The 15,917-nt window shown below is 34.1% G+C and overlaps 1 protein-coding gene across 1 annotated transcript in view; it reads right to left on the minus strand.

Annotated features, from left to right (window-relative positions):
• The window catches only part of LOC105834095 (sushi, von Willebrand factor type A, EGF and pentraxin domain-containing protein 1), a 42,359-nt gene that overhangs the window by 20,931 nt on the left and 5,511 nt on the right, over nucleotides 1-15,917 (minus strand). The window contains exons 2-7 of the mRNA XM_012676326.3: nucleotides 13,954-13,987; nucleotides 5,317-5,398; nucleotides 3,958-4,124; nucleotides 1,440-1,580; nucleotides 1,069-1,298; nucleotides 364-717 (exon numbers count right to left, since the gene is read on the minus strand). Coding sequence (XP_012531780.2) covers nucleotides 364-717; nucleotides 1,069-1,298; nucleotides 1,440-1,580; nucleotides 3,958-4,124; nucleotides 5,317-5,398; nucleotides 13,954-13,987 — 1,008 coding nt within the window. The remainder of the gene's footprint in view (nucleotides 1-363; nucleotides 718-1,068; nucleotides 1,299-1,439; nucleotides 1,581-3,957; nucleotides 4,125-5,316; nucleotides 5,399-13,953; nucleotides 13,988-15,917) is intronic.

Consider the following 15,917-nt stretch of genomic DNA (forward strand, 5'->3'; position numbering starts at 1 on the left):
ATTATAATAATTTTACATATTAATGTAGCAAAATAATAAGATATGATTGGTAAAAATAGAATAAACATTTTTACACGTATGTAGTAAAGTGTAATCGTAATTATTGTAAATATAACTTTTTACCATTTTCTTGTACTATTTACATAGTAATAATATCTAATAACTATAATTTATACATAATTAGAAAGTTATAAATATAGCACAGATGTCAAAATCGACTATAAATTATAATTGAATTATGGCAATTGTAATCATTTTTTTTTTGGAAAAAAAAAAGAAAGAAACGCGGTCGTTTAAAAGAACTTTAATGCTGTAGTAAAGTGTTGCGGTTGAATGAAACAGACGTGTAAGGTCTCAACGTACTTCCAGAGACATTATACGTCCCGGCTGAGCCTGCAGGATATACAGACACTCCAACCCTCCGGGATAATTCTGTGGATATCCCGGGGACGTGAGCACTTGTCCTTGCGGCGTCGCTCTGAGAATTCCGCCGCAAGCCTGCGGTTCGGTCTTCCACGAGGCGCGGAAGCCTTTTCTCTCCACCGAGGAGTCGGTGCTGAATTTTATAATCATGAAGTTGGAAGCTGAGACGAAGAGTTTGCTGCTGAGATCCTGTTTGCCGGAGAGGGTCGCGAGATTTACAGACTTCTCCTCGGTTCTGCCGCCCACGAGGATTTGCACTATGTCGAAGCTCTTCTCGGTCTCGAATTCTTGAAACTGCAACACAAATCGTCGCGACTCACTTTGCAATTTCGTTTGAAACGTCACACTAAGAAATATATCTGGTGAGATTAACGAGAATTCTGTTTTATACGATTATTCATCATACGGTTTAGTACACTGAATCTGGATTCTGATGAGATTATCTAAAATTTTGGATAAACTGAAAAAATATCTGGTGAGACTAACCAGAATTCTGATTATCTCACCAGATATTTTTCTCAGTGCAACTAGCACGAAAAAGGTTTCCACTGCACATTATGTACAGAATTTAACTTAACTTGTCATTAACTTATTGAATGGGGGAGGAGAGAGGGAGGGAGGACGTCTATAGGATGAATAACTCACCTGCAACAGAATATTGTGTCCTTGAGGGCCCTCCAGCGTCCACTTACAATTGTTGAGGGGCGCATATTTATGCGGGTAATTTGGGCTCTCCACGACGTCGCCGCTGCTCGCCATGTAGTATTGACAGTTAGCCGGGCAGTCCAATTCGTCGGAGTAATCGCCGCAGTCGTCCTGCTTGTCGCATTTGAACGCCGCGTTAATGCACTTGCCGTTCGAGCAGTGGAACGAACCTACGGTGTTATACCCGTCACGGCGGATTATCATCCCGTTCCACGGGTGAAATATGGAGAACGGCCCGCCGGCCGTTACGCGACCGCTTGCATCGTGTCGCGCGCCCGCGATTCGCGCGCGCGCGAGCGCGAAGAACTTACCGGAAGGACAGGCGTCGGCGCGACACATGAAAGGAAGAAGCGACTCGCACGTGGTCAGTTCCCACGTTTGCCGGTCGTCCGTCAAGGCGACGTCCACGCATTCACCTGAGTGCGGATTCGGCTGCCTAGGCGCCCAGAAACCTACATTTTTAACAACAATGTGAAAACGCTGCCTTTGCCAATGTCGGCGCACGGCATTCTTTTCCTTTGACGTGATTATTTGAAATAACACGGATAGAGCTCATTAAAGCTATATCTGCATATGTGCGTGTGTACGCGCGCGCGTATGTGTGTGTGTGTGTATCATGGCTTTTTTGTATTTTCGAGATATCTCAGAAACATTCTTAAGATATCTTGACAGTCTATGCAATAAATATTCTGACATAAAGGCCGGTATTCATAGTCGAATCTTATACTTAAGATCATCTTAAGTACTGTCTTAAGATGCCATCAACCAATCAGAGCCGTATTAGCATCTTAAGACATTGCTTGAGACGATCTTTAAATAAGATTCGACTATGAATACCAGCTATAGATATCTTTAAGATATCTTTGTGATATATTTTGTTGTATAGGAAGTTTTAGGCTTTTATTAACATTTTAAGGTTACTAAAAAATCTTTGATTCTAACGGAAATTTTATATTTTATTATATATTTATATTTCTTGTTTTCTGCTTGATTCTTGCCGGAACAAAATTGTTCGCATAGAGCTCGTTCCACCTAACTCTCGAAACGCCCGCGAGTATTATTTATCCTTGTTTAATATTTGATAAACAATAAGAATAAACTACCATTTAAAAATAAAATAAAAAAAAAAACCAAAGTATCATGTACCTTTAATCTCCAAAATTAATATCCTAAAATAAACTAATTCTAAGAGCGTTAAGTGAAACGCACGTCATTGGTGACTTTTGTTCCAGTAAAAATCAAAACAGAAAATACAAAATATAAAAATCGGTAGTAAATGTAAAATTTCCGCAAGATCCAAACAAATCTAGAGGTTCTTTAGCGTAAATTTTTAACTACCATTAAAAAATAATTTAGGTACCATACTCTAGATTTAAAAAAATGACTTGCTTGATTTCGTTGAGAAAATTCTTCATATATCTAATACGAATAATTAAATCTTAATAACAGTGCGGCTTGACAATACGAATATTTCAACTAATGCATGATGCTTGCAGCAAGACACTGCGTTTACTTCATCATATGTATCCTTACTTGAGTAATTACATCTGTTGCTAGCGATACATAGTTATAACCACGAACTCCACGCATAATTAATAGTACGGCTTAGCTGCGGTTAAGACAGTGTGCAAATGCATTAGACGGGGAAATTGCAGCTTGCAGCAAACGGACACGAAACGACAACGTCTCTGGGCATTGTTGTGGGAAAAGTGTGCCTTTGCCCGCGTGTACGCGAGTTCCGTGTTTCCGTGACCCTGATAGAAACTGGCCCCGCGTGTATGCGAGGTCGGAGCTTTGTGCGAAACGAGCGCGTCACGATTATTAACCAGTTATAATTTCGTAATACGTTCGTAACACATGTGTTCGGAGATTCTTACCGGGGCAGAGAAAGCGTCTATCTTATTTTCTGCACTTACCTACACTTCCGTATTTTTAGGAAAATTTACAATTCTTAATTCGTATTAATTCTCAGTGCCTTCAAAAAGTACAGAAACCCATTTTACACCACAGACCTTGTAATCGGCTTAACTTTTGCACAAGCTAATAAAGATTAGCATTCAGTTTTCAAATAATTAATAATTGCAAATGAGAGGGGAGTTGAGTTTTAAAAGAAAAGAAGAACAAAGACAAATTGTATTTTTGAAACGGTATTAAATGGATTTTAATATTAAGAATGTATGTGTCGCAACTCAAAATATTATTAAAAATATAAAAATTATATAAACTGTTATATTATTACGTTTAAATATCTGTGTAAAATTTAGGTTCAATTGATTTAAAAAGTTGTAAACTCGCATTTTATTCGCAAAGATGAAGAAGTATAACATTACAAGTTAAATCAAAATTTTCAAGTATACTAAAAGTCTGACAACATTTGTAAAAAAATTCATTAGAATTTACTTACTTATTAAAGGTTAAAACTGCAGCAAATATTGTTTACTGCATAATGCAAATTTTTCATTGTTTTCTGCAGTCGATTTCATGACTAAAAAAAGAAATCTAAAAAGTCTGAGAAGAGTTTGAAAATTTTGATAGCTTTTAGTTAGTAAAGCCAAAACATCCTTAAACACCCTTTATCATTTTTCAAAATTTTTATCCCTTTACTTTTAGAATCGCATTTGCTAACTGTATCGCGCGCGAAATATCGGTCAAGGTTAAGCAGTCGATCGTTTAATGGCGAAGAGTGCGAGTCGCGCTCAAGAGACAGATAAAAGAAAAGGAAAGAAGCCAGCAAAAGCTGCACAGGATGCGTTCGATTACGGGATCTGCTCGTGCAGAATGCGCGCGGCGGTAATCTGTAAATCGAATGAAGCGGAATTGCATACGAACCAGCGTATTGCGAGACGAGCATTCCCGCGGCGGATTCGAGTGTATTGGTACGTAAATCGTCGAGCGAGGCAAGACCCAGCCAGTAACGATCCAAATGCCGACCGATCATGTTCGCCGACATGTTGTTCTCGCTGTACGATTCCACTACCATCAGCTCGCTCCCATATCTGCAACGGACAGTCAGAAATCATTAGTGACTCGTCTTCTAACATAGTCCAGAAGAACGAGAAACGGAATATGTTTTTATCTTTCGTCTTGGATTCTCTTAAAATTTATCTTCAAAATCGTGGTAGAGTCATGATGAGACAATACGGACTTTTATTTACAATAAAATTTGATTTTAATCTATATATATTAAAATTTGGCAAAATAGAGGATACATAACTTAGTTAACAATATTATTAAGATAACACTTCCAATGTAATAGTAAACGTTATATTTTTAATAAATAAATAATTTTTGTCCTTAAACAATTTGAATATTAACAAAAGTTTAGTTAAAATTTTGTAATTATAACGCTGTTTTTAGTCACGTAATAAAAAGAAACAGTGTTATAATTGGTGATGTCACTGTTTATATTAAAAATCGCAAAGTTTTAATCAAATTTTTATTAATTTTCAAATTGTTTAAGGACAAAAAATTATTAGTTGTCCAAAGTGTTCTCAACGGTATTATTAACGAAATTATGTATCCTATTTTATTAACCTGGAAATATTTATTACTCAAAAATTTAAAAAATTAAAAATTTTTTTTGTATATTCTCGTGTATATTACATATTCTATGTAATTAATTATATCTCTGATTGTTTGAATTAGTCCTCAAAGGGCAAACTCAACCTTTGGAAATTAATTTATTATACATTTTTTGTAATCTTTTAAACAACTGATAAGTTTTTTAATAGTCAATAAATCTCATTAAAAAAATATTTTTTTTTTACAATTTTGTATAATATTTTTTTGGTAAGTAAAACAAAAACAAAAATTTAGTTATATATTTTTTAGGGGTTAATTTTTACTTTCTTATTTACTGCTTTTTTATTTATTACTTATTCTCTATGTCTGTATTGTCCAAGTTTTTTTAATTTTTTAAAAATTTGAATTGAGTTGGAGACTATTCATTGTAAATATATTAAAATTTCGGTAAAATTTCATCAAATTTTATTAAAATGTATTAAAATTTTTTGGAGCCCATGTTTCACAACCATTATGATTTTGAGGAAAAAATCTACAAAAAAATTCTCTTCGGATGCGTATTAATTTTTCCAATGAAAAGAGATCGATCGTATTTCGTCGTATCAAGTTCCAAATCAAGATCAAAAAACTAATGAAAGGGAAAAACAGATAAAGTGCGTGTCTTACCTCCTGCATAATTCCGCCGCTTTTTCCCAGGAATGCCTGATGTTGAAGAATTTATAACAGTGTATGCCTCGCAGCTCCCATCCTGCGCAAGGAAACATTACATTAAATTGTCTGCCTTACAATAGATGTAGAGATTGTCTGAGCGCAAAGTTGTAATAATGCGTTTCAAGCACGCAACATTGCTAAGAGAATTATCGGAATACCATGTTGTACCGATTACACTAACTGATTAATTTTTTTTTTGAAATGATAATAAAGACTTTATAATATGCTTATAAATTTTTATACGTCTCAATTTAGCATTGTCGTGAAATTTTCGTTGCAAAAATGTTGGAAACACTGACGCAAGTACGAGTGCAGGAAGCCTTATTTTAATCGACGAGCGCTTCCGTGCAACCGGATACTTTAACCATCTTTTGCCGGGGAATACAGAAGACAGGAAAAGGCGGTTAATCGGTGACCCGCACCGACAGCAACGGACACAACGGCCTCAATTGTTTTTAGTGCGTATGCCTTAAAGGGTTGATAGCAAGTCGGAAGAAATTTCACAAAAGAGTGAAACTCAAATGATGGCAATTTCAACGAGTTTGACAGATCATCAAATAAATGAGTAATGACAAATCATTAACTAGAAAACCAGTAAAACAAGAAAATATTAAATGACAATCAAAATTATATATATTTTACATATATTACAAAGAAATTACGAAATTATATTTCGATTTAAGTCTTCTTCAAGTGAATTACATTATTAAGTAGGCTTTGGAGATTTTTATAATTTTTTGATAAATATAAAATTGAAAAATAAGGGTCAGATTTAAAATAAACATTTCTTAAATTAAAGAAAATACATAAAATATTTTTAATTATTTATATAAGCATAGTAAAGATTTATCAAAAAGGTAGCACTTGGGCTATGTTCATTATATATATATCCAATGTGGCCCAACTATGTATTTGCCTCTTTTTCGTAAATATTTTTGAAAAAATGTGAAATAACAGAATCAACATGTTCAATTAAGCACTTATTAACATACGTAAGTATAGAAAAAATTACACATACAGCTATTCATTAAATAATAAAACTGTGTTTATTTATTACAAGGAGCGTTATCTTTTACCTGTCAAAAAGCTTCAATTAATTAGACAAAGACAAGAAATACTAATAAAAAATTAAACATTAAATAAAAAAAGAATCTTAACTTTCTTGTATATTAATAAGATATATTGTGTTTTTAGTAGTGTCCCTGGTTATAATGGTTTTACAATACAAAGAGCTATCTTTCTTTAATTATAAAACAAAATGTTTTAGTAAAAACCTAAAATAACAGTGTTAAAAAGTATAAATAAAAAGCTACAATAATATATTTGTAATTGTAATTGTGGATATTTATAATTGTTACGTCATAGTTACACAAAGCAAAAACTTCTGAAATTTTAGATTCAGAAGAACACAATTTGAAAAAAGTATGATAACCCGTAGAAAGGAGATATTGAGCAGTTAACTAGCATAAATACATCATATTGACTTCCTGAACTATGTATTAGCGTTATCTATGAAATTCATTGTGTAACTATTTAAAATTGTAATAAATAAGGGGTGAGCCAAATTAGGTACAGATACCATATATAACATCATCTTTAAAATTGGAACAAAGTCAATATAAAATAAGTAACAATAATATAAAAAAATCCTTAAAATATCAAATAATATTTATTATTAATATATTTAATTTAACAGATTGTGTTACCAATTTGCCTATATTCACTCGGTCATCTCAATATTTCAATTCAGTTTCTATCGAATTTAATTTATATTAAGGACATTTGCTCTCTTGGTGGCGGTTACGATATATTTGATTTGTTCACATCGATACAATTTATGGCATGCAATTTACGTTCATCTGATTAGCAAGGTTTCTTCGAATCTGATTAATAGAATAATTTAATGCGATCGCTCGTTCAACTGAGAAATTGCATCAAAATAATTTCCCGCGCTGACGTGCGTAAGACGCTTGTAGAACTCCAGATTGCTCCCGGCGGCGGGAGCTTTTATTCCACGGCATCTCGTATACACCGTTCTGCGGATGCTCTCGAGTTTCCGCGAACTCAATTCGTGTCAGTGGTTCGATCAAAGTAAACCACCTCGTTCCAGTCAAAGTCTTGTCGTATAACAAGCAATATTGCATTTCACAGAATGTCTGATGTTACGGAATATGCAAACGATACGGTACTGAAATTTCGATCCGGGAGAGTATAATATTTCACAGTTATCTCTGAGGAAAACAATAGCGAACAGCCTAATAGCATGTTTCATTGTTCATAAAGTACTAATGTAAAATGAGGTAGAATTGACAGATATTCTCTGAGCTTTATATTGTATCTGTTCTCTCATTTCAAGTAGATGATTAGAAATAGTCACGTCTTCGAAGTATCCAATTCATGAGCGTTTGTTGGCGATTTCTATCGAATAGTGTCAATGTTCGATCAAAGTAAATTATTCTACCGATCATTCTCATCATTTCACAATCACTTGATGACACACACTGTCGTAAATCTAAATGGTAAGTGGCGTATTCTTCAAGCTGAATACTTTCTACTCGAGTTATGTTGTCACATTTCTAGACAACTATACTGAAAAAATTAACTTTAATTAATAAAATTTTTTAACTTTATTAAATTTCTCTAGTTTTCAAGTGTATTTTGTTTTAATATATAAAATACTCGGACTGAAAAAATTTAACCAAATTAAGTACTTTTTCTCATATAAAATGAGATAACATTGGCTCACATTTTGGAAATGCTTTTTCCTTATACTTTTGTTTAGTAAATTGTTCAATTTAATTAATTTTGATCTAAAAAATATAGCTAGCAATAGTGTATATATATAGTTACAAATTATTATAACTTACTTATAGTTCACGCATAAACAAATAGAATGTAAAAAATTATAAAAATTTGTAAGTAATAAAAAACTATAGACTGATATGTGCAAATGTTATTCTCTCTGTTCCAAATACTGTAAAGAATTTGTTGTGAAAAATAACATCTTGTTGATAATAAATTATGCTAACAACAATGACAATATTGTGACCTTATAACTTTAGATTTTGAATCATCTTCAAAGTTTCTAAATTTTAATAGTTTTATACTTGACATTATACTTAATACTTTTTTTCTATTTAAAGACTTATAGTAGACTTAATTAATATATAAAATTAATTTTCTATTATCTTATAAAATCTGTTGAGTATTATATGATTAAATAATTTTAAATTACAATTTTTTCCAGATAGCACAGGATATCTTATGGACATTCAGTTTAAGTCCAATTTGCGTCCGAACGTCCGTGGATGCAAAATAAACATTTAATTGACGTCCGTTGTTGTACATTAAATGGATGTCCTTTTTCGGACATCTTATTTTTGTCATCCAATTTTTGTCCACGTTTGGACTTTAATTTTATGATTTTATATAAATTACAAACTTTATAAACTCTCTATATACGATATAATATATATATAAAATTATAAAAAAATATTAATACAGTAAAATATAGGTTTATATAAATAATATAACAATATAAGTAAATAAAATAAGTATAACAAAAATTAATTGTTTTTACTTACTTTATTATTAAAAATCCTGTCCAAATTATAAGTACACAATTGTCAAAAAATGATCCGTTATATGGACGTCCGTTATGCACTGCATTGGACGTCCTAGGGATGTCCAAAATTGTGCATAATGAACATCCCCTAAACGTCCATATCCGACGGACGGTAACTGGACGTCCAAATGTCCAGATGTGGACATCCATCGGACATCCTATGGATGTCCATGTGCTATCTGGGTTTGTATGATTAATGTATTGATAATTTTAAATTATTCTCAATTTTTTGTTGGATTTTTTTGTTCTTTGATTGTTTCTGTTTCTGTTTTTTTTTATAATAATGCCAATCATTTACTCTTAAATATTTATTAAGAATCTTAAATTGGTTTCTAGAAAGAATCAATTTTTTCTTTAAGAATTTCGAAATTGATTTTTATTTCTTTTAATATAATTGTAATTGTATCATAAGTAAAGTTTTCTTTCTTGAGCATTTGCTTTTGTACATATTTCTAGTTTTGAATTTCTAAATTATCATATATTTATGCATTATTAATAATTTAAGTACTTTTTGTTATAATGTATTGATTTAAGAAATGTATTTCTTTCAAATTTATAAAATATTGGACCTTTAAATATTGGATAATTACACCAAGTCTTAGTAACACTGTCTCAAATTTTTAAAATAATTACAAGATTTTAAAATATTAAAGAATCTTAAAACATTACCTAAAATAGTTCTATTATTCATTATCACCAAGAAAAATATTACAAGTAATAACAATTAACAGTTTTTAATTTAATCTAATAGACAATAAAGAATGTAATTTTGTTAAAGCTAATCTATTTTATACATTCATAGTTATATATGTATAGTCAGATATATATTAAGTTATTTTTTAAAACAAAATAAAATTTAGCGGGTTTTTCCATTCTTCTGTTATTTTTGACAGGTATTATGAACACGTTTATTTTCTCGCGCTGCTTCGCTGGTGGATGAAACTGAAGATCCCACGTGAAATGCTATTAAATATTTGCATTTGGTTGGAACACGCGAGTTGCGTGGAAGAGAAACGAGATACAGCATCACTCAGTCATATTGCTGATGCAGTTGGCTGTATTCGCTGGGAGAGAATCGATGACGACCTTCCTTTCTTTCAAAAGGTCAAACGGCCATGCGCGTATGCGGCTCTCCCGACGTCCATTAGCATTTCTCGTGCGAGAAGAACGTGTGCGAAATATTATTTTCTCTCGACGAGGACGCATGATGCTTCAACCAACGAGCGCGTAATATTAATGATAGATTGGTTTAAAAAAAAAAAGGAGGAAACCGTGACATCTTGTTTGTTACAAAATGCATTTTGAAATATACCATATTTATGTATAAAAAAATAAAAAAAGTTTAAATTAACGAGACGTATTTGGTTAAGCAAATTTTGGTCAAAATATACAAAATTTTTGGTTATTATAAATACGCTAGATATGATTTGAACCATAAAGATTTTGTTAACATTTTCTGGTTGGAGGGGAGGGCTTTGTAAAATTTCTGGAATATAATAGCGGCATCAGATAAACGTGGCGTTCTATTTCTCGTAAGAAGAAAACCACCTTAATAGAATGAAAGACGCAGCATTATGAAATTTCCCACCGATATTTTAATGCGTCTCACAAAAACTGGGTTTGAAGACTAAAGCAAATGAGAGATGTGTCTTAACAATACAGTCTTAAATTTTGTACAAAAAATTAATTCAGAAATTTGACAATTCCAAGAAATTTGACTTGTTTCCAACAGATTGAATCTATTATAAGCTTTTCAATTGTTTACTAAAGTTTTTCAAATTCCGAATCGGAAAATATGCAAAGTTGCCTAGTTACCTAAATGTAAATCATCAAAATTTAGCGTTTAGCAGGGTATGCGCGCGAAAGAAACTGGATCAAAGGGACTGGAAACAATCAAAAGAGTTCACTCGCTGGGGAGATAGCAAACGGATGATATAATCCTTGGACTCGGTTGGCACGCGATTACTCGGAAAGGCAGTCTCTGCCTCCGTTTCTCTTTTTTTTTTCCGGGCAAGAACCTTGTTGCGATGTATGTGTACATACACGCGTACGGAGTCACGACGGATGATCGCGTAAGATGAGCGAGCAAGTTGCCGGATGTTCTACTTTTTGGAATCCCGTTCGACAGTGCATTCGGTCGAGTTTCCTCCGAGGTATATAATCGTGGTGGCATAAACGCGATTCGAGAAACCGTGTATTTTTAGGGTCGTTATTCGAAACGAGGCGGGAGATGTTTCGGTGGTACAAGGGCGAACGAGGAGGGAGTAGAAGTGAGAGAAGACGGAGAGGTGCGGCGGAGGGATTCATGGTTTAGGAATGCCGTCCTATTCTTTGTATTCTTCCACCTCTGGATCCACTTGATGATTCGACGTTTATATGCGTCGTGGGTCGAAAATTTCGGGCCAAATAGTGGTCCAAGGCTCAACCCGAATTAGACCCTCGCTACCCATTAGACACCGTACATCAAGATGGAGGCCGATCTTCTGGCCGAATGTCAGGGTTGAAAAGTTTTATTTTTTCCATTTTAATTCTAAATTTAAAATTTTCTCGCATTCCAAACTGTGATATTTCGAGCCTTCACGTAGCATGTGGAATGTGAAAATATTGAATACATAATGAGAGAGAGAGAAAGAGACTCACACGTATCGGATTGAAATCCTTCGGAGAGTTGCCACTTAAAATGTTAATAGAGTAATATTTATGCAAATAGGAAGTTATGTCTTCAGAACGTAGATTTTATTTCGATTACCGAACCAACGTAACATATTAATATATTAATGATTAGCACACAAGACTTACTTTCTGAGATAAAAATTCTACTTTGATCTATTTAATCCTGAAATTCCACTTTTTATATGGCCATTGATATTAAATTAAACATTTCGTTTCGCTATATATATAATCGCAAAATCTTTAACAGCCATCGTTTAATTCTGCAGTTCTATATTTGAATCCCTGTCAGATTTTTTGATTACGACAAAAAGGTTCTAAGAAATAAAAACAAAAAATTTGCACGGAAAAGAGGTCTCGTACAAACAAACAAAGTCCCGCAAAATATACGAAAAAAGTTTTTAAATAAAATATTAGTAAGAAAATAAAAAAAATACGTATATAAATAGAACGGTGAGGTTAATGATATTCGTTGAAAACAATTTCCCGGTCTCTCGATGAAATCGTTTCGATCGCGATGTGTGGCCACCGTGAGATCAAACGAAGCGTGGATTAATTGAAGTATACTAAGGGGAAGAACGAGAAAATAGAAAACACACGGAAGAAAATAGCACTTGCAATTTTTCAGGCGCACGCGACGACGCGATTCATGGCTAGCTACCAACCGGCCCCCATATGGTACGTGCAACCTACTTAATTGCATCGGCAAGTAACGAGGAAAAGTGGAGCAGCGTTACGAATGGCCGAACTCTTATCCTCATTGTCTCGCACACGTGATTTATTTATCGGGACCTCGCGGGAGTGAAACATGCGTGGACGCGCGTGCTAGTCTCATTTTCGAAATTCCCGTGCCGCCGCGCCGCAATTTGCGATTCGAGGCGTCTCCGCGCGATTGAAATGTAAGCGGCGACGCGTCCTAGTAAAAAAAAAAAGGAGGAATTTTCCGCGTTGGGATTTCTCTCATTTACAATTGTGACTCGCATTACGCGCAAAAGAAGTTCTCTCTCACGTACGGTTCGCGGAATTAATCCCGTAATTAAAAACCACTTGCCGTTTGCCAATGAAAATATTGATTCGCGAGTGGGAAACATCGAGTCCGACTAACAAGGGAACCTCCCGTAATTCAGATTTTAATGAAACTTGGCATAAGTGTAGAGGGGGTGAATACATGAATTTAGAAATTTTTAGTTGGTGCCCAAAAACGGTTTGCGGTTTTTTGATATATCTCGTAAACTAAACAAAATATTAAAAAATGTTTCATACAAAAGTTTTACAGCATAAAACCTTCATTTAACTACGTTATTCATTTTTCGAGAAAAAAAAATTTAATAAATAACATAGTTAAATAAAGATATTTATACTGTAAAACTTTCGTATAAAACATTTTTTTATATTTTGTTTAATTTACGAGATATATCAAAAAACCGCAAAAATCGTCTCAACTTTGAAAGGTGGTTTCACCCCTTCAAACCGTTTTTGGGCACCAACTAAAAATTTCTAAATTCATGTATTCACCCCCTCTACATTTATGTCAAGTTTCATTAAAATCTAAATTTTCGAGTTCGCGAGGTTCCCTTGTAAGCAAATAAGATCCGCTTTTTTACGCTTGAATTATCACTTAATGAAACATATTTCACTTCCGCGAGATTTTTTCAGTATGCCAAAGTGTCATTTCTCTCTCTCTCTCTCTCTCTCTCTTTCTCCCTTTTTACTACGCAATCGTCCAAATAGCGGGCTGAGCGACATTAGCCGTAATAACTTTTATGGTTTCTCAATAATCTCGAAAATCACTCTGTGCTGATTTTTTATTGACCGGTTGTTCGCTCGTAACCCACGAATATTCAGCGCAGGCCGGTCGCGAAAGTAAGAGTCGCCTAATATCTAAACTGATCGCCCCCCGTGGATGGCGCGATTTCTACGATGTCTCCGTATTAACTTGGGAGGACCGTTTCGAAAAAATAATTGCAGAACAACTTTCACATTATCTCGCGTCGCCCCGCGAGATCGATTCGCGAGATTTACTTGTGAATTGGGCAAAGTCTGATCATTCATATTGCATATTTATCGCATTTGAATTTTTAAGTGTTATTTAAAAGCGCGTTTCAACGCGTAAAAGCAATTTCTCGTTTTCTTTCACGAAAGTTGAAATTATACCGAATTATTTGCGAATTTGTTTAAACAGGCACGCAAACAGGTGCGAATGCAACCTTTTGGAAAGGAAGGGGAGATTTCGCTTTAAGTGCTACTTATTTACTGTTGACGTTTATACCAGTGTATAAGCGACTGTCATTACTCACCGTTTGGACAGGTGAAGACATTTGTAGTAGGAACCTGCAACAGAAAGGAAGCGCGTTCATTTAATACTGATACTTAACATCGGATCATAAATTGAGTGACAATTAGTTACCCACTACTAAATCGCAATCAAAACATTAAAGGCAAGTCGAGTTGGCGTAACACAGATTGAAACGTATTTCTTAAATTATTGGTCAATCAGTGGAACAAATTGTCGCTATCAATCGAATTTAACAAATAACAAGAATATCGAGATATCATTAAAATATTAATATTGTTACTTTATATTATTTTTTACACAGCAAAAAGGCTGTACAATAATTAGATTAAACGTTTATTTCTTTTATCTGTATTATTTCCTATACAAAAATTCTTTGTTATCTTTATATATTGATTATATTCTTTGTTTCAAAAAGTCATTAAACGTATGTATAATGCTGATAACCAATAAGAAATAATAAAGGTAAAAGAATTTTAGATAAAAATTCAAAATAAAGAAGATGGATGTTTCATACTTTTAGCTAAAAGAGAGTGCATTATTTTATATCATACTTTACTTTTTTAACAGTTTGTCATAATGTTGGATGAAGATTGAATTGAATCGCGATTGATTGACTGAAGAAGCTTTTTTAAACTATTATAGTAAGACAAATTATAGCAGTTTTATACAATATTTAGAGTAACAAAAAAATGATAATTGTATTAACTATATCGATAAGTAAATCAATGAGACCTTGTTAAAAAAAGACAAGTGAGATCGTAAATCTTGAATCGTCCATATGGTTACTTCACACTTGGAAGTCACAGTTTTCGCGTGTCGGATTCAAGTGTGGAAAGGCGCCGGTTAGAGCGCCAGACATGCTAGGCGCATTGTTATCCGGCGGGAGAAAGTGAAGATGCAATCTGTCCAACGATCTTCGTTTCTCGCATCCGTCTCTCAAGAGCGCGGAAAGTATCCGCTACTTGGCAACTCGACTCGGACGCGTTCTCGTCTGCATTTCGACGTTGCTACGCGTGCGTATCAGTGATATAACGGTGACTACATTCCGGCGAGAGGTGCGAGCCTCTACCGCCAGCTGAAGAGAAAGGCTGCACCCTCCTGCATTCCCGTGCGTGAGCACGTTCGAAAATCGAATCTCCATGCAATTCGGCCATCAAACTCATTTAAGGGGATGGTAAAGTTACCCCGTTTTACCGATCAATGTAATTATTTCCAATTCATTAATCTTTTAATTGCCTTTACAGAATTAAGAATCATTTTCCATAATTAAAGTACAGACGGTAACACAATGCGCTCGTAATGATTTCATACAAAAAATTAAAAAATTTACAAATCAAAATTGTTTCGTTCTTTGTATATGAAATCCTTGCGTGCGCATTGTGTTATCGTCTGTGCTTTAATTGTGGAAGAGGATTTTTAATTCTGTAAATGCAGATTAAAAGATTAGTGAATTAGAAGTAATCAAATCGGTAAAATAGGACAACTTTAGCATCCCCTTAATGTATTTCGATAACGGAAGTATCTTATACGGTAGCATAAAATTCGCGTATCAGATAGTTATGCAATCCAATGCAATAAGAAATTTGCGCGACAAAAGTGATATCCGTTAAATTTTTAACTAATGGAAAGTACACGTAAATGTAATACGGAGCGTAGCAAAATTAAAATCTACTTTGCGCAAGAGGAATTTCAAAGTTTTGTTTGCCCTCGCTCTGAATTTCTACGGAAATTTCAATTTTCTGCAGCGGTAATTGTCGGACAGATTGCCGAGTTTTAGAGAGGAACGTTTCGCCTCTCCCGCGGGGAGAGAGAGAGAGAGAGAGAGAGAGACGTTCGTCACGCAGAAACGCTCGCCTCGGAGACCCGCATTCTTGCCTACGTTCCCTCCTCTCCCGCGCAACGCGGGGACTACCAGTTTCTGCATCAGTTAAAATGCTGTATATATTTGTGTGCGATCGCGCGGCA

This window comes from Monomorium pharaonis, chromosome 10 (genome assembly GCF_013373865.1).
Source record: "Monomorium pharaonis isolate MP-MQ-018 chromosome 10, ASM1337386v2, whole genome shotgun sequence".
NCBI lineage: Eukaryota > Metazoa > Arthropoda > Insecta > Hymenoptera > Formicidae > Monomorium > Monomorium pharaonis.